Source organism: Herpailurus yagouaroundi, unplaced genomic scaffold (assembly GCF_014898765.1).
Source record: "Herpailurus yagouaroundi ecotype Mexico unplaced genomic scaffold, PumYag 100, whole genome shotgun sequence".
Taxonomy (NCBI): Eukaryota; Metazoa; Chordata; class Mammalia; order Carnivora; family Felidae; genus Herpailurus; species Herpailurus yagouaroundi.
The window spans coordinates 84,446,753-84,474,628 of NW_024412391.1; the positions used below are offsets into that span (position 1 = coordinate 84,446,753).

Genomic DNA, 27,876 nt, shown 5'->3' on the forward strand with positions numbered 1-27,876 from the left:
TCTGGTAGAGAGGACAGGTCTGTTGGTGGACATCAGATGACCACTTGGTGCTGTGTTTCCAAGGGACGCCACTTTTAAGGAACGCAATAAAGATTACAAAATGACTATCCTCGGGCGCTTGGGTGGCTCAGTTGGTTAAGCGTCTGACCCTTGATTTTGGCTCAGGTCATGATCACACGGTTTGTGAGTTCCAGCCCCACATCGGGCTCTGCGCTGTCAGCTTGGGATTCTCTCTCTCCCTCTCTCCCTCCCTCCCTTTGCCCCTTCCCTGCTCATGCTCCCTCTCTCTCTCAAAAAAGAATATCCCGATTCTAAGAAATAGTTATGTTCGCATTTATACATGTTTACTTTGGATTCATAAAAACAAACTCCTCATATCTAAAGCCATGTTATGTAGGTTTATATAACAACCGTTCAGGTTAGAGAGTTCGATGGAAAAAACCTACTCCCACCAGTTGTTTGGTGGTATTGAAGCAAACACTCGGTTGTCTGACAGACTCTTTTGATTTTCAATTGTTATTGGATTGTGACTGGTGATGAAATCTTATTATGGAAAAACAGCATTCGGTCCGGCTTAGTTTGGAAAAACCAGAATTTTCTTCTAATTAAATACAGTTGCTTCTAGAAAGGAAGGAACAAGCTGGAGTCATTTTAGAAGTAGCCAAAAGGAAAAATGTCAACTTTATCTGAAAGACACTCCAAAGGGTCAGCCCTGCGTTCCAGAGTATAATTTAATTATGCACTGAAGTAGCCTTTGGGGAAGGGATGTGGGTGAATGGGTAGTAATTTTACTTTGAAATAACCCTAAGTCATGGCCTTAGAAGTCCAATAAAACTTCTTGGCATCACACAACTTAACTCCAGCAAACTCTTATTATCGGCAGTTGAATCTACCAAATCTTTTTTGTTGTTGTTTTTTTTTTCCCCTGTATCACATTTGGCTGTGTTTTAATCACAGCAGACTTGAGATTAGTCAACCCCTATGCCTGGAATCTGATCATGTAAATATTTAGGCGCAAACGAGGACAATTTAGAGAAAATTTATAGGAGACTGCTAGTCAGTCTTAATAAATGCCATTTGTATACACAGACTTCCACACACACAAACATGTGTTTAGGGAAACTGAGGAGTCTCTTGAAGATTGTTTTTACAGGCTCATTTGCCTTTACTTAAAAAAAAAAACACCTCCTTGTATATATAGAATAGCCTCTTAATTTTACATCTGGGTACCAGTTTTCTTGACTCAGTTTCCTTTAGAAGTGCCATCAAGTGGCTCTTTTTTTTTTTTTTAAGTTTATTCATTTATTTTGAGAGAGCGAGCGAGCAGGAGGGGCAGAGAGAGAGGGAGAGAGAGAATCCCAAGCAGGCTCTGCACGGCCAGCACAGAGCCCGATGTGGGGCTCGAACCCACAAACCACGAGATGAAACCAAGAGTCAGACACTTAACCAACTGAGCCACCCAGGCACCCAGATACTAAGTGGTTCTTAAGGAACAAGACATTGGTTAATGTGAATATCTGACTTGGTTACTTGCAGTCTCTTTCCAGATTCCTAGGTTAGATAACCTTCGGAACATTATATTTTCCCCTGATTCCACCTAAGAGAGCAATTCCTTTTTCTTTTATAAATGCATAGCATTTAAAACATTAATAAAAGGTATGTGTGTGGGGGGCGGAATATAGATTCTGGTGACAAAGTAGGACACTTAGGACACTGATTTAAAGAAATTGTTTTTTTCTGAGCGTTCAGTTCTTTGTCTCATTTTTAAACAGATCACATAAGGTAAACTTTTATGTTGTCAGGCACCCACTCCGCAATCTGAACAAAAACTTCATTTATGCCTTTTCTACGCTGTGAGGATTTAAGGTTTGAAATCTAGGATGTTGTATACATTCTGGTGGCTACTGAATTACTTCTGTATAGGACTTCATTTTATGCATGATGATCGCATAAAGTTGGAAGTTGTAGTTTTATAGCAAACCCCTTCCCCCTCCCCCCCATATAATAATAGACTGGTGACGGAGAGTAAGAAGCAGGATTTCTGGGTATGGGGAGAGGCAACGTTCCATGGGTCTTGGGTACCCGCGCAATTTTTACTCAGTGTCCCGGCAATGAGAGATGGCTCTTCACCCAGCCCTTTCCCAACGTTGCATTGTCAGCAAGCTACTTTCCGGGATGAGGTCACGTCTTCCCCTGGACAAAGAACAAGCACACTTCTCCTTGCTGTAAAAGCAATGAATGCTCCAAGCGCTGTGTCCCTGGGCTGTGACATAGACTCATTTGTATGTGGGATCCACCTGGCATCCTTTGAGTTGCCCCATGGGACTCAGGGCTTGGAGACATGGGAACACACACCAATATAAACATCTTGTTACTTCCTGTGCCATGAGTACTAAAGTCCTTTGTCTCTAACCGGGGAGTTTCGTGTCTTCTGCCAGCATCCACTAAACAATAACAAGCTACTTGTCAGTCTGCAAGTAGAGTGAGATCTTAGATCCAGTAGTTACCCGCGCTCAGTACTTGAAATCAAGTTTATCTATGAGATAATCCACAGCAGTGCCGGGACCAGAGTTGAGACCAGCAAGATGCCTACGGCCAAAACTTAAGGAGGTGCTCACTGTCTGGTTAATGCAAATGGCAGGTGATAACCTCACACTTACATCACTCTGAGAGAGTGTGCTACCTGAAATGTTGGGATCTGGGTCATTCCCTTGCCTCACTCTGGTCTCATTCCTCCAGGGAAATTCAATTTTAAATAATGATGAGAGAGGTTTTCATCAGCAAAAATCGAAGCGTGAAAAAACCAAGTGCTGGCCAGGGTATAGAGCAATGAGAGTACTCAACCACTGTTGGTGTGGGTGCTAACTGGTACCCCCACTTAGGGAACAATGTGGTACCATCTAATCAACTGGAAGAAGTTCATACCCCATGATCCATTAGTCCCACTTCTTGGTAGGACTCTTAGGGAGAGGTTTTGTGCACTTGCACAAGGCCACACATACAAGAATGCTTTTGGGGGGATCAAAAGAAAAATGGCCAAATAGATTCTGTCATATCTATAGGAAGAAAGAGTTCTATACAGACATTACACATAGATCTTAAAATTGGAGAATTAGAGCTACCTGATATGGACAAATCTCAAAAACATAATGTTGGGTGAAATAATCAAGGATACATACAGCTTAGTATCATCTATGTAAAGCTTGAAAACATGCCAACATACGTTGTTTGTAGACAAGAACATGTAAAAGTGTAAAAGCCAGCACTGTACTGGTAATTGCCAGTTATATGAGAGTTTATCCCCAGAAAGGAAGGTAACAGTGGGGTACCTGAGTCACCTGTATCGCCGTCACGTGTTATTAAGGTCCTGAAGTTGCCCTGGGGTAAGACATTACATTTTGACACAATTGCTGGTGGGCATATTATTACAGTATTCTCTCTTATTTTTATATGCACAAAACATTCCATTTTCAACAGCTGAGATTAAAGACAAGATGAAAGATTTTTAAAGATTAAAACAAAGATGGTAATCGTTAGCTTATGTGTCTTCTCAGCAAAGATGAATTGTCTACAGCCGGTCAAATGTAGCCCATTTCACTACAGACCTTCTCCTTAAGGCGAGGCTCTGATAAACCCATCGGAAGCTGATAATTTCCTAAGTCGAAAATATACTTAATACATCTAACCTACCGAACATCACAGCTCAGCCTCGGCTACCTTAATCACGCTGACACTACTTATTCTGGCTGACAGTTGGGCAAAATCTTCCTACACACAGCCTGTCTTACAAGAAAGTGTTGAATGTCTCGTGTAATTTCCTGAATACTGCACTGATAGTGGAAACTGGTTGTATGGGTCCAGAATGGTTGGGTTTTTTTTTAAGTGATTTTTTTCCCCCAAATGTTTATTTTTGAGAGAGAGAGAGACAGAGGATGAGCGGGGGAGGGGCAGAGAGAGAGGGAGACACAGACTTTGAAGCACGTTCCAGGCCCTGAGCTGTCAGCACAGAGCCCGACGCGGGGCTTGAACCCTGCGAGATCACGACCTGAGCGGAAGTTGGAAGCTTAACCGACTGAGCCACCCAGGCGCCCCCAGAATGGTTGCAAGCATATGGGTTGCTGAGGCTCCTGACCAGGGGGTCTGACTGGGAACTGTCCCTAGCTACCTGGCCCAGCATTGGGAAAGAGGATCATCTGCGTGTGGGCTGGCCTGGGAAAAGATCCGAGTTCAAAATTCTAAGCAGGTTTCTACTAAATGCCCATTGCTTTGGCACCGTGGCAAAGTTGAAACATCCGAAGTGGAGCGGGCCAGGGTGAGTCGGGTCTCCCATGCTCAGCTACTTCCCCCAGGGGACCCACAGGACACTCAGGTGTCTGTAGCACCTCCTGAACCACCCGCCCCCTGCTGGCTGAATCCGGAATAGTCTCCTGATTCACCAGTGTCGGCCACCCACATGTGGCTGCGGGGATGGACCCGGATTATTTGGCCCAGCCTGTCGTGAGAAAGGAAAGCTCTCAGAACCGAGTGCCTTTTCAGACTGCCCCCCGCCCCCCAACCCCCAGGCCCCTAAATGCTGCTAAACCGAGTGGGGGCGGGGGGTGCCTGCAGCCCAAGCGAGACCTCTCCATCGGCCTTCGCTCACACGTGTGGAAGAGACAGGCCAGAGGGCGGGGACTCACGGATGCACGCGTAAGGATCGGACATGGCCCTGAGCGGGTCCCTGTAGAAGAGGGGTCTGCAGCGGTCACAGTGCTGTCCCTCCGTGTGGTGCTGGCAGTCCTCGCACACGCCCCCGCTGCGGCCGCCGCTCGCCAGGTACGCGGTCATGTCGAAGTGACAGCGGTCCGAGTGGCCGTTGCAGCGACAAGCTGAGGAAGGAGAGGGGTTAGGAGAGACTGGCCAAGGTCCGGGGGACCACCAGGCAGCTGTTTGGGCACAAATCACTGCAGCCCCAGTGCTCCGCCGACTTGTTAGAAATATACCAAGTACTTGAGGATTAAAGCAGGTGCTTTCGAAGGATCTTTCTAGTACTCTGATTCTGTATATATATATGTGTGTGTGTATATATATATACACACACACACAGAATACACACATACACACACACACACACACTGATAGTACTCTGATTCTGCTCATATCTATCTATCTATCTATCTATCTATCTAATTTTTTACTACCAGGTAAACAAAAGTAAATCATTTGGGTGATTTGGGAGCCCTAGAGTGCAGCTTTATTGCTTGGAGAACTTTATTGTTTGTCTTAGTGGTGAAGTCTGTGCTGTGTGCCTTGTTGGGTTTTCCCTGTAAACAGCAAAATCTTAGGCTCTGTTTTGCTGGGTCTCGCACACTGGGACTCCCCTGGATGGGACGTTTTTTAGAGACCTCTTCCACTCACCTCTCACTGCCCCAATCCTATTTTCCCCCAGTCTGGGAAAAGAAGCTGAGTAACAAGTTTGTATGGACTTCCCTCAAAATTCAGAGGCAGCAAACGCATTGCCAAAGAACCATCTACCTTATTAGCCTAAATATTTTATAAAAGCTACAATAGCCTGTCGAAGTTTGTCCCAGTCCTCACCTCTCCTATCCTCTGACATGTGTTTAAGGCTGCGTTCACGGAATGGGTGATTCTTCAGGAAAAGGGTAGGGATCTCTGTACCAAATCTAGTCCCCACTGATGTTGCCGTTACATGGCTCTGCCCCTCCTCAGGGAAGGGACCACACAACACGCAGATGGTTTCATTTTGTGAATTAACGTGCCTTTTGTGGTGTGAGGGTCTGAGAAGTTGGTCTTCTATCTATGGGAGGTAATGGGACACATTAGGATATCCCACGATTGGAGCTGGGAGCCACGAGTTTGTGGCCTCTGATGCCCACAGCTCCACTGAAATGAACTCGATGTTGTTCGAGCTTAAGGACACAGGCTGAGAACTTTCCCCACGTACCTCTGCATGCGCTGTCCTGGAGGCCTGCTGCTGGCCTCCATGGAACGTCCTGGAAGAAGCCCTTGCACCTCTCGCAGTTCGGGCCATCTGTATGGTGCTGACAGACACACTGGCCGTGAACCTGCGTGGTGTGAAAAGACGGCTTTGCTCTGAGGACGCTGGGGTTCTCGAGGTGGAAAAGGCAGTACCACGCCAGGTGCCTCTTCGGGTCTTAGCTTTCCTTGTCTACCTTCTATTATCTCCTTAACCAACTTCCACGTTTGGAAAAAGTTTAAGATGTTCGGGAACCATCTACATTTTCTTTGGCATTTCTGAATTCTAGTTTCAGGGCAACACACAATGAGAGACAGGATCAGGGGGCAGAGAGAGGGAAAGACAGGGAGGGAGGGAGGGAGGGAGGGAGGGAGGGAGAGAGAGAGAGAAAGCAGGGAGGAAGGGTGGTTAAGGGAAAGAGGGAATTAGAAAACAGAAAGAACCTGGAGCAAAGCATAGGATTCTCTTGGTTTGTCCACAAAATGCACCGTATACCCAAGTTCAAAGAAACTTGTACTTCCAGGGAAATAGGAGCTGGCTGACAGGGAAGGTGCAGAGTTTCGGCATCCAGCCTTGTCTGCTTGTGGCTCATAGTTTAAAATTATGTAGTAGACACACCCTCAGGACTCTGCGCAAACAGGCATTTCTTCCACCGCACCTTTTAAGACTCGTCCCAGGGATGGAAGAGATCAAGACCAGGAACAGCCATTCCCGGCACAAGAGTGCTACTTGGAGTGACCATTTCTACAGTGGCAGGCATCCCTTGGACACCCCGGTGTGGAGTACACCCTCTCTCGCACGAGAGACCTTCGAGAACTTTTTGTGGGAGAATGCACGCGAAACAGGGTCCTCACCACTAAAGCTCCATTCCCTAAAAAGCAAAACAAGAAGGGAGCACGACGGGCTACCCTGAGCTCACAGATGAGAAATGCTGCTCATGGAGTCATCTGGGGCAGAACCCGCAGGAACTGTGGGTTGAATGATCCCTGCCCCAACACAGAGCTGTCACTTCGACTGTGGATCCCCATGGAGAGGCTCTGATCCACGTTCGGCACCAGTGCCGCAAAGGAAAGGGAAGAGAGCCAGCTGCCCTCTGGGATCGATCAGTGACTTACCATTCCGGGAGGGCTGAAAACGTCTCCCCGCACTTTCTGCACAGGGCTGCATTCGCTAGCGTGGCCGTGGCAAAAACAGCTGCCCCCAACCACCATGTTGGACAGAGCATAGTAGTAGTTATCCAGAGAACGGTCTTCCCTCCTTGCAAGCAAGGTGTCCCCGAGGGTGTGGAGTTTGGTGAAGTTGATCCTCAGGTTTGTTAATGTCACAAGGTCTGGAGAAATGATAACAGCAAAGGAAAGCACACTTCATGGGCTATGGACATGCAGTGAAAAGGGATGCCCCCAACATAGAATTTTAGAAAAAGAACTTGTGCCAGAATAGAGAGTATCTCATACCCTGGATGTAGGGGCTGTAGGGGTTTTCTATTTCAAACCTGGGATCCAAAACCTTTAAAACGACCTGCAAAACAAATGCAGGTAAATGTATACATCTCACCCAAAACAGCATTGTGAAATATACTTTTTTTTTTTTTTTTAAGTAGGCTTCACACCCAGCATGGAGCCCAACAGAGGGCCCGAACTCATGACCCTGTGATCAAGACCTGAGCTGAAATCAAAAGTTGGATGCTCGACCAACAGAGCCACCTGGGTGCCCTGTTACTCTTAAAGAGTAACTCTTAAAGAGTATACTCTTAAAGAAGAGATCCTGACCTCACGAAAAGGCTGAGCCATTGCCTCCCAGCTGGCATAGGATACAGATTATTATTTGGGTTCTCTTGTGAATAAAAGGGCCAACATGGAAATGAATCAAACGTCTTAGTCATTCTGGTTCTTTATGCTCCCATGGTCCATGTAGGTGATAGCACTGGGGCTGGGAGGGAGGGACGGGGTCACAATTCAGTAGGTCATCAACTGGATCTGGCCGGGGATTCCAGAGACACCTTCTGCCACCAACCCTTTCACTCTGCCTGATAAGAGTCATACCTCCCAACCCCGCTCCTACCCTGCCTTTCTGCCTGTCACCCGCTTTGCTCAGAGGAAGGTCCTGGCAGATCCCGCCTGGGTGGTGGTTTACAGAGCATGAGATAACACAGCTATGTAGCAAGGGCTAGAAACAGATGCTCCTTGCTCTGGGTGCCCTGTGTCCTAGTGCCCAGCCTGGGTCTTAGTCCCCACTCACCCTCAGCAGGTGATGTAATCTCTCATGCAGGAGTATTGCTTGCAAGATGCTTACTATTTATCTGAGTTTGAAATTAATTCAGGACTCATTTCAATTTAAACATGTTCATGCTTTAAAAACCAACAGCTAGAGGGGCGCCTGGGTGGCGCAGTCGGTTGAGCGTCCGACTTCAGCCAGGTCACGATCTCGCAGTCCGTGAGTTCGAGCCCCGCGTCAGGCTCTGGGCTGATGGCTCAGAGCCTGGAGCCTGTTTCCGATTCTGTGTCTCCCTCTCTCTCTGCCCCTCCCCCGTTCATGCTCTGTCTCTCTCTGTCCCAAAAATAAATAAACGTTGAAAAAAAAAATGTTTTAAAAACCAACAGCTAGAGGCCCATGGGTGGCTCAGTCAGTTGAGCGTCTGACTCTGGACTTCGGCTCAGGTCATGATCCCAGGGTCGTGGGATTGAGCCCCATGTCGGACTCTGTGCTGAGTGTGGACCCTGCTTGAAATTCTCTCTCTCCCCACTCTCTCTCTCTCCCCCCCCCAACACCTTTCTCCTGCTCACGCTCTCTTTCTCTAAAACAAAAGCAACAGAACTCAAGTTATATTTCAGTAAACACTACCTAAATTGTTTTCATTTAAATGAACCGCATTAGAAAAAAAAAAAAATGGTGTAACCTCTATCCGAGAAATCCAAGAAAGGAAATGCTACCTCTCCACCAGATGAGGGTTCAATATCCGAATATTTGGAGTCACAGACAAGGTCTCCCACTCCCTGGGCCTGGCCAGAAGTGATATTGGGAAAGGAAGCAGCACAGTCTTTTGCAAAATATCTGAGCACTTTCCAGGTGTGTCCATAGTCTGTGGAACGTTCAACTAACATAGCAGCAGGCCGAAAAGTCTAGGAAAACGGGAGGGAAACTTGTAATGCTTCGCAAAGGCAGATTTCATTATCTACTGCAGACTGAATATTTGTATTCCCAAATCTCAGTTTTTCAAACTTTATTTGTATCTCTTGAAATCCGTTATGCAATGAACACACAGGAATCTCTTTCCAATCAGGGGGCGAGCAGTCACGAGCGCATACTTTGCCTCGAATCTGGTTCCATTTGAAAACTGTGTATGGGCTGTGTGAATTATTCATCAAAGGAGAGCATATCAATTTTTTAAAAAGTCAGCGTAACTGATATGTTACAGCAATTTGTATGTGGTTTTCTTTGACTAGAAGAACCCTTTTCTCTGGCAAACTCTTACACATCCTCCAGAATCTACCGTGAAGCTTATTCTGATTTCTTACAGCAGCGTTAGCCTCATCAAGGAAACCATCAGCATTGTGATTGTATGTCGGTTCCCGCACTGACAATTTTATATTATGATTTTAAATTTCTATATATGTTTGTATCCTTGACTAGACTGTGAGCTCTTTGAGGCCAAAGACTTGTGGGGTTTTTTTTTAATTTTTAATTTTATTTATTTTTTTTACTGTAACTCAGCTTCCGGGCTGACCACAAAATTAGAATTTTGATGAAATATTTGAGAATGACTACAGGACAGGATTTCTCTGGCATCTAACTATCCTTAGTGAAGACCCTTTCATTTTTCTGCCTCTTTTGATCACAATCTTTCCATGTTTCCCAAAATAATGTCCAGTTTCTGCTTTTTTTTTTTTTTCTCCTGAAAATCATTTTTCTAGCTCTTGTGGTCTCTCTCACCCTAGGGTTTGGACTTTTCCTCTTTGCTCTATCTTGTACGATTTCCTTCCTTCCTTCCTTCCTTCCTTCCTTCCTTCCTTCCTTCCTTCCTTCTGTTAACCATATAAGTTATTAATTAATGAGCAGTAGAGTTTTTACTTGTTTTGTTTTCCACTCAGGAACAAAGAGTCAAATTCTGCACAAAGTTCAAGTAGAGATTTTGTGCTCTACCCAGAAGCAAGGAAGTGAAATCCGGGTAAGCCCAGCACTTGGTAGGTGGATAAAAGGGGTGACAAGCCCACACATCTGTACCTTAAAAGTCAGAATAAGGTGGCTGAACTGAAATAACACCTCTAGGTCCAATCTGATGCTGACATGATCAAGACCTGAAGAAAAATCCAGAAAGAAGGAATCAGTGATTTTGAGAGACCCCTATTTACCCCTATTTAATCCTTCACTGTGGCTTGTCTGTAAAAAATAAAAACGTGTGAAATTACATGGCTGGGGATCAACACTCTTTCCTCATCTTTTACAGTGGCTTTCCAGAACACTGCACACCCAGGAGAAGGTCTATTTGAGAGCAGTACAGGTTTTACTCGGACTGTGCCCACATGCACGTTATGGTGGCGGTGCACACGGCCACTGTGTGGCAGTGTTACCTACCACCAAGGAAGTTCGCCCATTTCCCATAGGTCCTAAGCAGCAAGTGCCACCACTTGGCGGGGAGGGAGCTCATTTCCTTGAACTCACAACCTGACTGCGCACGTGCGTAAAGGTGCGCTGGGAAACCGGTGCATGGTAAACATCGAAGCATCCTTTTCTTCCAGCATCTGCTTGATGACCACTTGGACTAGTTCTATTGTCACTTAGCGTAAGGCACAGCCTGGAATATTCCCCTGGGAGTGAGAATCTGCAGCTCCTCTGGGGCTGAGGAGAAGAAAGTTCTATCCTGAGAGGGTTAGCTGCCATTCGCCTCCAGCCTGGATGTGGAAGACTGGCCCCAAGCTGGACACGAGGAAGCCCCGATCGCTCTAGAGCGGCACTGTCCCATAGGAACAGAATACGAGCCACCTGTGTCATTTCAAATTTCCTAGCAGCCACATTTAAAAGACATAAAATCAAGCAGGTGAAACGACTTTTAATATTTTTAACCCCATATACCAAAAACCGTCTCATTTCAACATGTACTCAATATTTTAAAAAATTACTAATGTTTTATTTTGCTACTACCAATGCCTATTTTTTTTCCCAAAGTAAGACTTAGAAACCTGGAATGGTTTTATACCGATGTCACATCTCAGTGTGGGCTAGCCGTGTTTTAAGTGCCCGGTAGCGCATGTGGCGTTGGGCTCCCTCCCGTACTGGACAGCAGCTCTGAGAGCAGTCAGTAACTGAGCTGCATGAACCGGAGGCAGTTTTATTTGTGGGTGCATCACTTGGGAGGGTTCGCCGCTGAGAGGGCAGCCCCATTCCTGGCTCCGGGTCAAGAGTCCCTCACCCTTTCTGGAAAGGATATCGCCTTTCCCCTCTCAAAAGTTCTTGGCTGAGAACCCTTGTTTTATGCGATCCGCTTTGGTGGAGGGGCGCTCCCGTGAGGCTATGTGCAGCAAATGCTGGACATGTGGGTTAAAACTGCTGCTAAGCAAAAATGGCCTGAGCGAAGGCAGGTGGCTCCTGCAAAGGCATCGCATACATGCACTAAGGAGGGCCCAACTAGAGATTCAGGATTAGGATCCAACATGAATTGGCATTTTAGTAGACACACCAATCATGCTTGTCCAATGGAAGGCATAGGAAAATAGCCTCATATTCTGCTTGCCTTATGTGTTACGATCCTATATATTCTGACTATTCCCACACTCCCCTAATGGTCTAGGACCCCCTGAGGGAAATAGGTTTAGGCATCTGAAGAGAATAGAGGGATTGTAGCCCAGGTACAACATATAGAGATGCAACAAAGGGAATCATCTTGTGGGGTGAGGGTTCCAGATTGGTGCTGAAGGGGAGCTGTCATGGGTGAGTCAGCCTACATTCATTCAAGCACATAAGGCCCACGCCTGAGTTTGGACGTGAGGCATCCCCAGTTGGGACCTGATCAGGGCACCTAGGAAATATGAACGGTCAGGGCCGATGCGAGTTTCAAAATCACAATTGTTCATGAGCAGAGAAGGGCATAAATCCAGGCAGAAAAGAACGTCAGCCAGTAGCCAACTATCCTTTCAATTCAATTTTTATATTAAAATATTTGGCTTGCAGCAAGAAATGAAATGCTCTTTTCCTGTCTCCTGAATGTGTTGCCGAGGGACAAAGTACAGGTCTCAGATTTCCCCTGGCAGTGTTAATTCCATTTACAGGAGTGTGTTTCATATTAGGGCTAATGCGCGAAGCTTTCAGAGTTATGTGCTTAAAATACACTTGGATTTCTCTGAAGGAAAATAATCTCTCCTGAAATGAAAATAAAGTTTGTTCTTATACAGGCTTTAACAGTGCTAGGGGATACTTTTCCATTCCAGTATAACTCCTTGCTGTGAAATTGTTGAGATCGTACAGAAAGATATTGGATTAAAAACATAAAGAAATGGATAATCTGGAAAGGAACTCAGTCATACCGTTTTCAGCTTGCCACCATTTCTTGTCTCTCCCTGGTTCAAAACTTGTAATGACATTCTCAATGGTGTGGCTCTGGGATTGCGTATATGGGTCATAGGGAAATCTGGAGTCACAGATGAAACATTTTTGTTCCCCCTGGAAAAGACCATCATTTCAGTAAAAAATAAAGACCCATAATTACTTATTGTTGAGATCAATTTGAAAACAAGCTGTACTTACTATATTTGTCTTTCAATCTGGCTAAAAATAAAAAGCAGAGGAAATAACAGGACATCAATTTTTCCATCAATAGGTGCTTAAATACAATAACAGACAAAATAAAAATTAGGACCTAGAAATTTTATGAATTTGTACATTGGGGGCAAAAATGCAAACTTATGCAGAACTAATTTTTGTCTTGCACAAGAGGCAGGTGACCTGGAGGTTATGTTAAACCGTAGAGAAGTAATCAGGATATGTTCTTCGAGTAGGGATTACTTTCTGTAGTCAAAAACAAATATTTGGCAAGAAACTAATGCAACACTCGGCCACCAGGTTATCTGCAACCATCCTTTTTTTTCTCTCTCAGACATAGTTTTTGGTAGAAAAAGTTCCATGACCAAAACCTCTCCATCACCACCATGTGGATGTTGTAAAAGATTCTCATTATACTCGTAACAGAGAGGCCTGCCCTCTTGCCTTCCAGACCGGAAGGTCTTATTAGTGAATTGGAATTACTTTACTTGGAATGGACTTTCCAAGGTTGCAACAGCCAAGAGTGGCCTTTGAGTTTGCCTAATTTAATGCACCCATTTGTGGCCGTACTTACTTAAAGCCCCCAAGGAAATCCCCAAAGACTCCCAAAGGACTTCCAATGGCTTGCACAGTTGTTCCTGGCTACTACTACTTGCGGGACCCCGGAGGAGCATTTTTGCAAAACTTCCAGGAAGTGGGGACTGTTTATTATAATCCTCCATACTGGAAGTTGACTATAACAGATGCGCCGGTAGGTGTTCAGCAAACCGATTTGACGTCTGGATCATTGCTTACAAGGGCTATACAACCTGACCAGGACCATCTCTTTGCCTTTCCTTCCATGAGTCTTCCCTTGATTCACTCAATTCTAGCTACACTCACTCCTTGCTCTTCCCTGAGTTCACCGGGAACTCTATTGCCTTGCCATCTTGACACGAGCTATTCTCTGCTCCCCTCTTCTCCAACCCTCAAATATTCCTATCTCTTGCTCCTTCCCTTCTTCTGGGTCTCTGTTTAAAGGCCATCCTCTCAGAGAGACTTCTACTTAAAATATCACCACCTCCTTATGGCCTCTACCACTCTCTATGCCTTACCCTGCTTTATAATATCTTGTAAGCTGTTATCACCACTTGAGACTATATTATATAGTTGTTGGCTTATTGTCTGTCTGCATCATTAGAATTTAAGTCCAATGAGGGTGGGACTTTGTTGTTTTTTTAAATTTTTTTCTTAACGTTTATTTATTTTTGAGAGACAGAGACCGAGCATGGGCAGGGCAGGGGCAGAGAGAGAGGGAGACACAGAATCTGAAGCAGGCTCCAGGCTCTGAGCTGTCATTACAGAGCCCGATGTGGGGCTCAAACGCACGAGCTATGAGATCATGACTGGAGCTGAAGTCGGCCATCCAACCAATGGAGCCACCCAGGTGCCCCATGCGACTTTGTTTTGTATAAGGCCATATCCTCCTGACCTAGAACAGTGTCTCACACATTGCAGAGGCTGGATAAAATTTGCCAAATGAATGCATGGTGATTTTGAGGACTATTTCAGCTAGAGTCTGTCAAAGTAGACCAGCCTTTCAAGAGATCCATATAATCTTTTTAGAATCACTGGCCACCATAAGTCTTATACCCCCCCCAAAAAAAAAATGCCCTTTCAAAATTAAGGAGCAATGGAAGTGAGATCTGTTCTGCATATGGGGAGGCTTGCCCCAGACTTGCCCCTAAAAGAGCAGCAGAAGCTTTACGATTCCACCAAAAGGTGTCAAGCATTCAAAAGATGTCCAGTATTACTATGGAAATTACTGGGGGAAACGCTTTACTGTCAATATCTTAGAAGCATAGTCTTGGGCGAGCCTGATTAGGGATGTTTGGTTGTGATGACGAGATGTGGAAGTCCCAACTTGGGTAACACTACGGGTCAATGTTGATTTGAAGCTTCTGAGGAGAATGTGTTGCTTGGTAGCAATTTTTTAGATGATCATGGGGAAACAAGTCCTCCTTCATGACACGCAAATGTTTAAGTAGACCGAGCTTTACAGCCCTACCTGTAACACTTTGTCAGCCTGAAGATATCTTGAGATTTTTTTCCCCCAGGTCTATGAGTTTAAGATTTCTGGGATTCTTGAGACAAAAGAAACCTTGAAGTTTGACTTACTTCTATTTTGGGTGGTGAAGACAGGAATATTAACTCCTAATCATTGCCAGAGTAGGTCATAAGTTGGCTGGGACAATAGTACACAAATGTCAGTGGTTTAAGAACTAGAAGGGTAATGCCAGTGTTGGAAAGTATCTAATATTAGAGTTGAGAACCGTTTCTTTGTCCAGAGGACCCGGAATTGGAAAGTCACTTGTAGGGTGCCACATCCCACCTGGCCTAGAGTTGAACAAAACGTCTACAGTGTCATTTCCTCGCACACACAGAGAAGTTGCTTTCTTACACAAGTACTTCCCAAACTTAGAACAGTGCTAAGCCCTCAGGTATTGTCTTCACTTATTTATAATCATCCTCTTTTACTAGAAACCAATTAGAATCCAAAGCATTTCCCAGAGACCTCGAGGAGTTGCTTTAAATGAACAATACGTGGAAAAGCCTGGGCCTCTAACATCGGGCTTCCGTCCAACTTCCCGCCTGCACATCCTCTCATTTAAGGGGTTGACGTGATTGCCTTGGGCTTTTCAGCAGGTATGATACTCAGATGACCTTGGATGCTTGTTTGGGTCCCTGAGCATGGAGAAGAAAAAAACTATAAAGCAGCTGATCCTTTTCTAAAACTGGTCTTTAAGGGAAAGAAAAAAGGCCCCCAAATCTGTTGACACTGGGATCTTACGGCTTTTAGACAAGACAATTTCCAAGTGGCTTTGTGAGGCTGGCATGCAATCAATTCAAAGTTCACACCACCCCCGCCCCCCACCTAACGCAGGACAGTGAGAACCCACATTCAGTATAATGGCCTTGAGACCCTGAGGGATCGTCCCTCTTCACTGCTGGGTCAATTGAATTCGCTCCCTGCGAGTTCCTCCTGTGGCTAAGTAGAATAGTACATCTTAGACTACTTCCCTTCGAAGACGGAACCAAAGAGGCTCTTCCGTCCAATTCTAAAGGTAACAAGAAATAGATGTGGCAGATCTTCCCTATTTTCTGATTAATCAAGGTTTCTTGGACTAGGAATTGAATCATCTGTGCCTCTGATATTCAGGAAAGAGTGATGTGTCCTCCTTTTATGTTGCGTGGCTGGCCCCCGCCATGCTTGGAAAAATTTATGTCATCGACTCAATAATGTCCCAACAAATAAACAAAGGACCAACCCACCTCAAGGTAGCTGAGGATGCAGTATTTCTGGGCTCCATCCAGCCCACAGGTAGAAGAAGCCGTGAGCTGTGCACTGCGACCCACCAGGAGATCACCGGTGGTAGGATGACAGGCGCTCCTGTGGCATTTATCTTGGGCTTTCGTGAAACTGAGCAACCCTTGAACATAATAGACACAGCTACTTAGAAGGCAGTCTAAGGGTAGCAGAAGGCTTAAAGAAGCAACTGGTTAAGTTGGGAAGTTAATAGCCCATTTATTTTTAAAGCCAGTTTTCTTGATCATTAAGACCATCCAGTTGTGGATGCTGTTGGTGCCCTTGGCCTAATGGAAATCTCTCAGCCTGGGAGGTGATACCTTCTGTGTTCATGTCCCCACCTGGGCCAGTCCATAGCCAGTGACTGATGGGGACACAGTTCAAAAGGCTGTGGCACCATTGCCTCAGCCTGGGATCAACTGTGTGGTGCAATTTATGCTCAGAACATTTTGGATGGGGGGGAGATTGAAGCCAGACTCTAGCTGGGACCACATCCTGTCTCCACTTTCCTTACTTTCTTACTGCTCAGAGCCCTCCCTCAATAACACAAATCCACGCATCAGGCTCTGCATCTAGGAAGCCTGATCCAAGATAGCCCCATATACTAGAAATTCTCTATGTGTCATCTTAGGGCAAATAACAAAGACTAATGCACAGACCTGAGGAAAGAAAATCTCAATGTGGCCTCTTCTACCTATTGTTCTAACCAGTACAAACTCAACTGGAGAATTTAAGAAATCCTTGGGAAATAACTTTCTCTTAAAACACATAGATTCAATTGACCTCCTTTAAAACCTGGATTGTTGGGTTCAGATTCACCACGGAACAGATCGTGCCCCCTCGGGAGTCCCAGACCCACACAAATATGCCCAACTCATTCTGAGGTGCAAAGGCAGGTCCATGGAGAAAGGTTAGCCTTTCAAGTAACTGGAAATCCATAGACAAAAAAAATGAACTATAACCAAAACCTCACACCTTATACAAATATTAACACAAAATGGGTCATGGACTTCAATGTAAAATATGAAACTGTAAAGCTATAAAACTCTTATAACACATAGGAGAAAGTCTTTGAGACTTTGGACGGGGTGAAGAATTTCAGGATTGACAACAAGAACATGATCCATAAAAGGGAAAAATTGGTAAATTGGACCTCATCAAAATTAAAACCTTGTGAATTACACTGAATGGAAAAAACCCAATCTTTAAAATTTTTTAAATGTTTTATTTATTTTTGAGAGAGAGAGAGAGAGGGAGAGAGACAAAGACACAGAGAGACAGAGTGCAAGCAGAGGAGGGACAGAGAGAGAGGGAGACACAGAATCTGAAAGCACAGAGCCCGATGCGGGGCTTGAATTCATGGACCACAAGATCATGACTTGAGCTTAAGTCAGATGCTTAGCCAACTGAGCCACCCAGGAGCCCAGAAAAAATCAATCTTAAATGGTTATACACTACATGACCCCGTTTCTTGAATGACAAAATTTTAGAAATGGAGAAGAGATTTGTGGCTGTTAGGGATTAGGAGGTAGGGATGAAGGTGCGGATATAAAAGGGTAGTAGTAGGGCTTCTGGAGGGTAATGGAGCTGTTCAGGATCTTAATTTTGATGATGACCACATGAATAAAATTGTATAGAATTAAATACACACATACACACACACACACACACACACACACACACACACGCATGTAAAACTGGTGTAATCCGAAGAAGGTCAAGGACTATAACAATGTCAGTTTCCTGATTGGGATACTACACTACTGTCATGCAAGATGTTACCATCCAGGGAAACTGGGTGAAAGGTATATGGGAATCTCTCTGTATTATTTCCTACAACTACATGAGAACCTGCGGTAATCTCAAAATAAAAAGTGAACAACCCAAATATTCCTCTGTCCCTTCAAAATTACCCCATCGGCCTCTAGATGGTGAACCAAGTAAATCCCCCACCAACATCTCTCTCTCTCACACACACACACACACACACAGCCCGCTCTACCTGTTCTTATATACTTTACCCTTGAGACATGAAGACTTATGTCAAGCACAGCGGATTCCAGCAGACAGGAGTGAGGGGGATGGGCAGAAGATGGAAAATTACTCCCAACTGTGGAAGAAGCTTGTTTTTCTCCAGCTTTCTCAATTGTAAAACTCTAAGAATTTTTTGTGGTCTTCTTTCACATTTAATGGATCTCTTTCCTTCAGCGTGCCCTCCAAAACCATAAGCCACTGAAAAGTAATGTTTTTTCTCTTATCTGCACAGTCCCCACATGAACTATTCTATTCATCTGGTCATTTTGTGATTATCATCAGGCATTAACAGATCTAGTTCTACAGCTAAGAATATGATACGTAATGTCTCCTTCTACGCAGGTTGCCAAATACCTGTTTGGACAAGGAATTTTCGGTCTTCACTCTCATTGCAAAATTACCATCATTCCAGAACAAAGGGACAGCTCTGCTTTCTCCTTGAAGACAGATATGTGATGAAAGTGAGCTCCATCTACACTTTCATTTCATTGTATAATAAATGGTCCTAGTTGCTTAACATGGATTTTTCCTTTTATTCACCCAACAATCCAAGCCCAGATCTCCTTTTATTTCCTAGACTTGACCTGTAAGATAAATAACTAATCAGAAGTTTGGGCTCCTGTAGGCGGAGGCTTTTTAAAACAAGTCAGGTATAAAAATCTCTGCTAATGCTATGTGTGGATTAGCTAAGACTTCCCTTCCAGGGATTTATTCTTCTAGACAAGTTCCATCCTGAATTCTTTTATTGGAATTGCTGCCTTAGAGATCTAACATGTTTTTATAACCCGACTTGGCCTAACTTGTTTTGATCAGATGTGTACTTTTCAGAAATAAAAGTATCCCAGGACTTAGGGAAATTGAACTATTATTCACGTAATTTTCTAAATGCAAATATGAATTTCCGGGCTCAAATACTTGGCCCAAAGTGGCTGGAAACCTAAGCAGTTAAAGCTTCATGCCTGAACACAGATAGCCTTAGCAGTACCCTTCCTGGGTTGAAGTTTTCAACTGCCAGATTATCACATCAGCAACAAGTTGGAATTGGTTCAGAAAATAAAGATGCTTGTGTCTTTAGAGAATCAATGCATTCTTCAAAGACGACATACAACTTGAAGATATGATCTTAGTAAACACCAACTTAGGAGACCTGGTCATTTAAAGAAAAGGTACAGCAAATGTTCTGTAAAGTGAGGGATCATTTTGTAGAAATAACCATTATTATATAATCTCTAACTTGGCATATCGTTCTCATGTTTTTAAACACAGGAGATGTTTTCATAGACTTTAGAGATCACTTCAGAGTTCTAGAGGCTGTAAACACACATATATACACACATGCACAAACACACATTTATTAAGGGCAAGAAAACTTACAAAGAATGCATGTTAGATAAGGTTTGTACTTCGTGTCCAGTTCCCAAAACCTGGGGCCAATGCACATTTTAGGATTCTTTTCCCTAAACTTCCTTAGTCAGAATGCAAGCAACGTGTTTCAATAGGCTCCAGTTTTCATATAATTGTCTATGGTTGAACTACAAACCAGAAAATGTTCAACCGATGAAACGGGATTAACCATATATGGTCATATATTATGGTAACCATGATGTGGTAGTTTGACCATAGGCGACCCTAGAGATTTGGGCTAGATCAGAGTAAGTTTACATTTAGAAACTCAGGATCTACTGCAGTGAGGACTTTGTTCTGCCCAGGTGAATTTAGTTTTGAAGCTGTTTCATCCTGAGAGAAGGGTCTCCTGAATGAGGAGGGAATCTCTGAGCCACTGTGCAATGGTTTAGAATTTTGGCAAAACGTGAGGAAGTTATCCTAATGGAGATTCAGCGATTCTCAGTAGCTGCTTCTGATTTTGAACACTAGTTTAGTTCCAAAGAGAGCATCCGAGGCAGATATAGATTGCAACAACTCTTCTCTGGCCATCTGAGGCCAGATCTAAGCTTCATTGTCCTGGGGGACGCAGTGTCTCTGCTCCCACTGGCTTGCGGCTCACCTCTCGGTGGCAGAGAATTTTCAGCAGAGAACAAATGAGCATTTTCTATTTCGAGGTATTCTTCTTTCGTCCATCACCAGCAAATCTAACGGGGAGATTGCCTCAGGGCTTGGGAATTGCAAAATTAGAAAATGAGATTCTTAAAGTTTGCTGCCATGAAGAAACTCAGCATGAATCTTTGAAGAGAAGATTCTAAGCAATTTAGTTAGTACTTAGGAACCAGAAGCAGGGCGGTTATTGAAAAGTCAGGATCAAAGAGAGTAATTGTTGGAAACATCCTCTCCATGACTAATGTAAATTATTCTCAGCTTATTAAAGACAGCAGACGCATGGAGGTTTAGCAAAGAGCCACTGCTTAGTCAGAGGGAATTTTGCCTGTAAATTCTTCACAAGCAATTGTGTCTTGTTACTGGGACAAGTGCTACATTCAAAACAGATTTATGCTTAAAAATTAAAATGCATTGGGGCACCTGGGTGGCTCAGTCGGTTGAGCATCAACTTCGACTCAGCTCATGATCTCGTGGTTTATGGGTTCGAGCCCCGTGTCAGGCTCTGTGCTGACAGCTCAGAGCCTGGATCCTGCTTTGGATTCTGTGTCTCCCTCTCCCTCTGCCCCTCCCCAACTCACACTCTCAGTGTCTCTCTCCCTCTTAAAAATAAACATTAAAAAAATTTAAAAAGAAATTAAAATGCATTATGTTTTTAAATTAAGAATCTGAAACCATGTCTACTTTCTTTAGTAAATTTACTTAATTATCTGCTGATAATACTATATTCCACGAAAAAGGATCGAAACAGCTATGTGTGGATAGTAAACATGTGGGAGTGGGGCGCCTGGGTGGCGCAGTTGGTTAAGCGTCCGACTTCAGCCAGGTCACGATCTCGCGGTCCGTGAGTTCGAGCCCCGCGTCGGGCTCTGGGCTGATGGCTCAGAGCCTGGAGCCTGTTTCCGATTCTGTGTCTCCCTCTCTCTCTGCCCCTCCCCCGTTCATGCTCTGTCTCTCTCTGTCCCAAAAATAAATAAACGTTGAAAAAAAAATTTTTTTTTAAAAACATGTGGGAGTTGACATGTCTAGTTGCTTGACACAATGATACAGCACAAAAACCATGAAAATATATAGTAGTACAGAAAAAAAGAGGTGGATAGGTTTTAAAATATTTTTACTGAATATTTTAGAGCAATTCAATACAAGCAGAAAATGGATTTTGACGACTAATACTCACCCAGGTGTAAAAGAAAGGTCAGTGGAAATTGCATCCTTCTGTCAGGAAATGATTAAATTCAATTTTTCTAGGTTAAAAAAAAAAAAGGAGGTGAAAGTCAGCCACTGATAGAATCAATAATTGCCATCGATTTTCAAGGATTTGAAAATTTGTCTGATGATTCTTGAGTAAGAAGACACAAAGTATCTACAGTGCCCAATTCCTTCCAAATAAGAGTGTATATAAAATTTTTACCAATATTTGCCATTTTTTGAAATCAGAGAATGCAATAGTTTGCATGAAATAATGTGAAACAAATATAATTTCCTGTGCATATTTTAACTTCATGTATTCATTTATTTATTTTTAAGTAGGTTCCACCCCCAGCATGGAGCCCAATGTGGGGCCCGAACGCACGAGATCAAGACCTGAGCTGAGATCAAGTGCCAGATGCTTAACCAACTGAGCCACCTAGGTGCCTTCTGCAAATTTTTATTTTAATCGATTTTTGTCCTCTTATTATTTAGAAAAAATGTTTCATTATGCAATTAGTCTGTAGTCATTATTGAAGAAATAGAAAAATCAGACAGGCAAAGTGAAGGAATTATTATTTGTAGGACTACCACTGAGGGAAAAGTGGTTAGTATTATGGTATACATTCTTCCATACTGTTCCCCCTGCATAAAAGTATTTCTCAGAAATGATATCCTACTGTATGCTTGTTTTAATCAATGCATCCCAGACATCTCTCTGTACCAACAAATACAATTTTACATCAGTAATATTCAACCTAGTGAGGGACATCAGGATCACCTGGGGGCTTCCACAGACCAAATTTGTGTCCCCCTTTGGAGATTCCTTCTAGATAGAGGGCCCCCCAAGTCATTGTGTGGGGAACCCTAATATCGACAGGAGTATATATGCCCCTTAGGGGTTGGGTGGAAAGCAGGTAAAATACTCTTTTGCACCAGTATCTTAAATTATCTGCATCTGAATGCAGGGACTAGAATTTATTTAATAAATACCCTATTGGTTGATGTGTACTTTGTTTTTAATATATTCCTCTAGTACATAATTTTGCTAACTCTTTCTTCACATCCTTAATTATTCCCCAGGGTAAATTAAATGGGGTGGAAATAATGGCTCAAAGAGCATGTGTGTGTTTGGGTGTCTGAGTGTATACAAACATATGTGTGCATATAAAGAGTACATATATATGCATATATGCATACCGTGTGTGTGTGTGTGTGTGTGTGTGTAAAGCTGTTGATGTTACTGCCATGTGCAAATTTCATCCCAATGTACACACTTACCAGCAGCCTATGAGAACAGCTGCTGACTTGAGCCCTTTCCAACACTGAGTATTAGGAATTTTTAAAGCTTTGTCAATTTAAAGAACAAAAAATTATATCTCATCATCATTATTATTTATTTAAATTCATGTGAGTTATCATATAGTGTAGTATTGATTTCACGAATAGAACCCAGTGGTTCATCACTTACATATAAACACCCAGTGTTCATCCTGACAAGTGCCCTCCTTAATGCCCATCACCCACTTAGCCCATCCCTGCACCCACCTCCCCTCCAGCAACCTCAGTTGGTATTTAAGAGTCTCTTATGATTTGCCTCCTTGTTTTTAATCTTATTTTTCCTTCCCTTCCCCTATGTTCGTCTGTTTTGTTTCTTAAATTCCACATGAGTGAAATCGTACTTGTCTTACTCTCACTGACTTATATTGCTTAGCATAATACACTCTAGTTCCATCCCCGTTGTTGCAAATGACAAGATTCCATTCTTTTTGATGGCCAAGTAATGTCTGTTGTGTGTGTGTATGTATGTGTACATACACACATACACATACACCCCCCACATCTTATCCATTCATCAGTCCTCCTCATTATTATTTTAATGCTTTTATTTGGATAGTAGTGAGTACAAAAATGCTTTTCCATGTATTTACAGGTGAGAATTATTTTTGCCATTCAATCCTTCGAGGCTTTTCCTAGCGAATCCTGTGTTTTCCTCCCTCCTCCACGTTCCAAGTCCCTATAATCTGACGTGCCTGGCCCTCTACTGGCACATCACCTCTCTCTGAACCCTCTTCTCCTACTGTTTCCTCTGCCTTGAATGCCACTCTCCTAAACTCAAACACCATCCTCCTCATGAAGTCTTTTTTTTTTTTTAATGCCTGATCTTAGGTGAATTTCGTTCTGCGATCCAAGTTCTTAGCGCACGCAGCCTGGGCTATAATGGGACGCCCAACATCACAACAAAATGACTCACTGAGAAGCAGTGGGCCCCCTGCAGCATCTCGAACTGAAAATGAGCTCTCTTTCTCTCTCTTATAAAAGTCTGCAGTTTTGGGCTGATGACTGTATACAGAACCTTGTTAAGACCCACAGGAGAATCCAGAATGGAACCTTCAGAAAGTCCATTCTGTACGGGTCACCTGAGCACTTTTTCTAGGGGGCGCTTTCTTGTCGCCTTTTCCACAGTCAGAGCATGTGGCTTTGGTCATTCACTCGGCTACACTTTGGACGACATGAACCACCTGTCCCAGCCTGATGTTGCCCAGAAAGACTAACAGCTTAGTTATTCTTTTAATAAGAATGGGCAATATAAGCAAAGTTTGAAAATATTTTCTATAACCCAAGAGACCGAATTCAGTGAGATTCTGATGTATGTGAATGACCTACAATTCAGGGCTTGCGATGATGTGGCCTCTGGGTTGAAGGCAATCGAAGAAGTTACACTGGCAAGGTCATGGGCATCCCTGTTTCTCTCCAGCAGGGACCATTCCCAGGGCATATTCCAAACTGAAAGACTGTTTCCAACTACAGACCATGGGCAAAAATCTCCTTCCTTTGGGGAAGGTGGCAGGGATGTAGACTGCACAATTATAAGGACCCAGGTGTAGAGAGAAAGAGGCAGAACTACCATGCTGATCACAGAACAAAAGACTGCATGAAAGGAGTGCCTTTTTCAGGGCATTTGGGGGGACAAACTTTCTTAGTATCACAGTTCATCACATTTCTGTGATGAAAATAGACTTCTGGGAATTTTCTCAGTTCTAGAATTATCTTCAAGCTACAGCAAAGATCATGATACAAGACAGGGAGTTTCCCAGCATGCATCAGCCGAGTTCAAGAGTCACTTGCCCTGAAAAAAAGGAAGTGGGGGGGAGGGGGTACGCCTGGGTGGCTCAGTCGGTTAAGCATCCAACTCTTGAACCTGGCTCATGATCTCGGCTCATGATCTAGGGGTTCATGAGATCGAGCCCTGCGTCGGGATCTGTGCTGACAACATGGAGCCTGCTTGGTATCCTCTCTCTCCCCCTCTCTCCCTGTCCCCCACTCACACGCTCACCCTCCCTCCCTCTCTCTCTCTCTCTCTGTCTAAATATAAAAAAAAAAAAAAAGAGGAGAGCACTAGAAGAGGAACCCAAACTAGACTAGAATAGATACTTCTCTTAGTAATAATAGATACTCTTACTAATACTAGCTCAAGGAGTATCACCAGTTTCTCAGTGAAGGCATGAATGACACAATCATTGAGCTTCTTGATAATTCCCCTGTGGGCTGAGCACCGTCACAGCCCTGGTGGCACCTTAGAAGCACCTGGGAAGATTTTTTTTTTTTCAGGACTCCTCTTTAAAAATATTTGCTTATAGGGGCGCCTGAGTGGCTCAGTTAGGCATCCGACTTCAGCTCAGGTCATGATCTCACGGTTCATGAGTTCGAGCTCCGCGGCGGGCTCTGTGCTGACAGCTCAGAGCCTGGAACCCGTTTTGGATTCTGTGTCTCCCTCTGTCTGCCCCTCCGCTGCTTGCACTCTGTCTCTCTCATTGTCTCAAAAATAAATATTTAAAAAATTTTTTAGGGGCGCCTGGGTGGCTTGGTCGGTTGAGCGTCCGACTTCGCTCAGGTCATGATCTCACGGTCCATGAGTTCGAGCCCCGCGTCGGGCTCTGTGCTGACAGCTCAGAGCCTGGAGCCTGTTTCCGATTCTGTGTCTCCCTCTCTCTCTGCCCCTCTCTGTTCATGCTCTGTCTCTGTATCAAAAATAAACAAATATTAAAAATTTTTTTTAAATATTTGCTTATTTTATGATATAATCCATGTAAAACAAAATTCACCGTGTTAATCGTTGTAAAGTACATAGGAAATACATTCTCACTGTTGCCCAACCAGGCTCCAGAATTCTCTTCATCTTGCAAAACTGAAACTCTCTATCCGTTAAACTCTTTGTCAATCTCCGGTCCCCCCAGCCCCCGGCAACCACCCATCTACGTTCTGCCTCTCTCTGAACTGGACTACCCCAGGCACCTCATATAAGTAGATTATACAGTACTTGTCATTTTGTGACTGGCTTGCTTCACTTAGTATAATGTTTTCAAGTTCATTGTGCTGCAGCATGCCAGTATTACCTTTAAAAAAATTTTTTTTAATGTTTATTTTTGAGAGAGAGAGAGAGAGAGACAGAATGTGAGAGGGGAGGGGCAGAGAGAGAGGGAGACACAGAATCGGAAGCAGGCTCCGGGCTCCGAGCGGTCAGCGCAGAGCCCGATGTGGGGCTCAAACCCACGAACTGCGAGATCATGATCTGAGCCGAAGTCGGATGCCCCACCGACTGAGCCACCCAGGCGCCCCCCTTTCTTTTTAAGGCCAAATATTTCATTGCATATACCTGGGGAGATTTTTTTTTTATTTTTTTTAACGTTTTATTTTATTTTTTTGGGACAGAGAGAGACAGAGCATGAACAGGGGAGGGGCAGAGAGAGAGGGAGACACAGAATCGGAAACAGGCTCCAGGCTCCGAGCCATCAGCCCAGAGCCCGACGCGGGGCTCGAACTCCCGGACCGCGAGATCATGACCTGGCTGAAGTCAGACGCTTAACCGACTGCGCCACCCAGGCGCCCCAACCTGGGGAGATTTTTAAACTGCCAACGTTCAGGTCCAATTCAGACCAATTCAATCAGAATGGCTGGAATTAGAATGGCTGGGGTGGCACTCAGGTGCCAGTGTTTATGATGCTGCCCAGGGGATTTTTAACTTTTATTTATTTATTTATTTTGATCGGGGGAGGGGGGTTGGTCAGAGACAGGGAGAGAGAGAATCCCAAGCAGGCTCTGCACTGTTAGCATGGAGCCTGACACGGGGCTTGAACTCATGACCTGTGAGGTCACGACCTGAAACCAAGAGTCAGGCTTAACTGCCTGAGCCATCCAGGTGCCCAACCCCCAGAGGATTCTAATATGTAGCCAGGGTTGAGAGCCACTGATGGCTGGTGAACACCTAAAACTCACTAACTTGCCCACATACCTGCCCTCCTGCTGGATTCTGTCCTAAAGGAAGGGCATGCTCAATGGTTCCCAAACTTTGCTGCCCATTAGAATCACCTGACGAGCTTTAAAACTCCAGCTTTAAAACATTTCCACCAATCAAATCAGAATATCTGGGGGTGGGGTCCCAGCAACAATTTTTTTTTTTTTTTTTTTTAAAGATTCTAGGTGATTCCAACGTGCAGCAAAGTTTGGGAGTCCCTGGCGTTACCATGGCCCAACTTGCTTAGCCAGAAACGTGAGGGTCATCCTCAATTCCTCCCGGTCACATTTTCAAATATACATCCGATCCCGTCTCCTTAAATGGTAGTTCTCAAAGTGTGGTCTGTGGACTTAAGGTGACCAGTTCGTCCCAGTTTGCCTGGGACATTTCCGGTTTTAGCACTGAAACTTCTGAGGTCCTTGGAATGCCCTTTAGTTCTGGGCACATTCAAATGTTGGTCACCCTGCTGGCTCAGCAGCATCGGTGTCACCTGGGAAATACTCAGAAATGCAAATGATCAGGATCCTGCACAGGACCCATGGATGCAGAAAGTCTAGGGATGGGGCCCAGCACTCTGCTCTAAGGAGCCCTCCAGAGGAGTCTGGTGTATGTCCCAGTTTGAGAACCACCAACCTCAGGAACTCCGGGGCGACATTCTGAAGGACAGAGATGGTGCTGTTCCTGGGGACGGCTGTCACACTTCACAAGAACCTACCCTGTGGCACGTGCATTCTTAGCTGTCTGTGTGGTCTGGGTGGCCCACTACTTAAGGCACTGCAGGCCCAGGCTGTGATACTGGGGGCACAGAGCAGGTGGGTGGGGGCACCCTTCACTGAGCTGTGTGCCAGCTAGACCGGGCCTGTCTCTACATGCTCTTATCTTTTTTTTTTTAAACATTTATTTATTTTTGGGACAGAGAGAGACAGAGCATGAACGGGGGAGGCTCAGAGAGAGGGAGACACAGAATCGGAAACAGGCTCCAGGCTCTGAGCTGTCAGCACAGAGCCTGACGCGGGGCTCGAACTCAGGGACCTCGAGATCATGACCTGAGCCGAAGTTGGACGCTCAACCGACTGAGCCACCCAGGCGCCCCTGAATGCTCTTCTTAGAGCTTGGTCAGTGAAGGCCTTTTTCTGGAAAGATTTTTCCATTAGAATAGAAGCTTCTTATATTGTTAATGAGCTTCCAGACAGGAAACAAACAAACAAAAAAAAGTTTTCTTTCTTTCCT

General features: G+C 44.4%; 1 protein-coding gene across 3 annotated transcripts in view; it reads right to left on the reverse strand.

Annotated features, from left to right (window-relative positions):
• The window catches only part of LAMB4 (laminin subunit beta 4), a 112,018-nt gene that overhangs the window by 78,572 nt on the left and 5,570 nt on the right, over positions 1-27,876 (reverse strand). For all 3 annotated transcript variants that reach the window (XM_040472946.1, XM_040472947.1, XM_040472949.1), the window contains 9 exons: positions 21,340-21,406; positions 16,043-16,200; positions 12,496-12,631; positions 10,199-10,272; positions 8,908-9,096; positions 7,432-7,495; positions 7,093-7,307; positions 5,945-6,065; positions 4,680-4,868 (listed from right to left, as the gene is read on the reverse strand). In XM_040472946.1, the coding sequence (XP_040328880.1) occupies positions 4,680-4,868; positions 5,945-6,065; positions 7,093-7,307; positions 7,432-7,495; positions 8,908-9,096; positions 10,199-10,272; positions 12,496-12,631; positions 16,043-16,200; positions 21,340-21,373 (1,180 nt within the window). In that variant the 5' untranslated portion in view covers positions 21,374-21,406. The remainder of the gene's footprint in view (positions 1-4,679; positions 4,869-5,944; positions 6,066-7,092; positions 7,308-7,431; positions 7,496-8,907; positions 9,097-10,198; positions 10,273-12,495; positions 12,632-16,042; positions 16,201-21,339; positions 21,407-27,876) is intronic.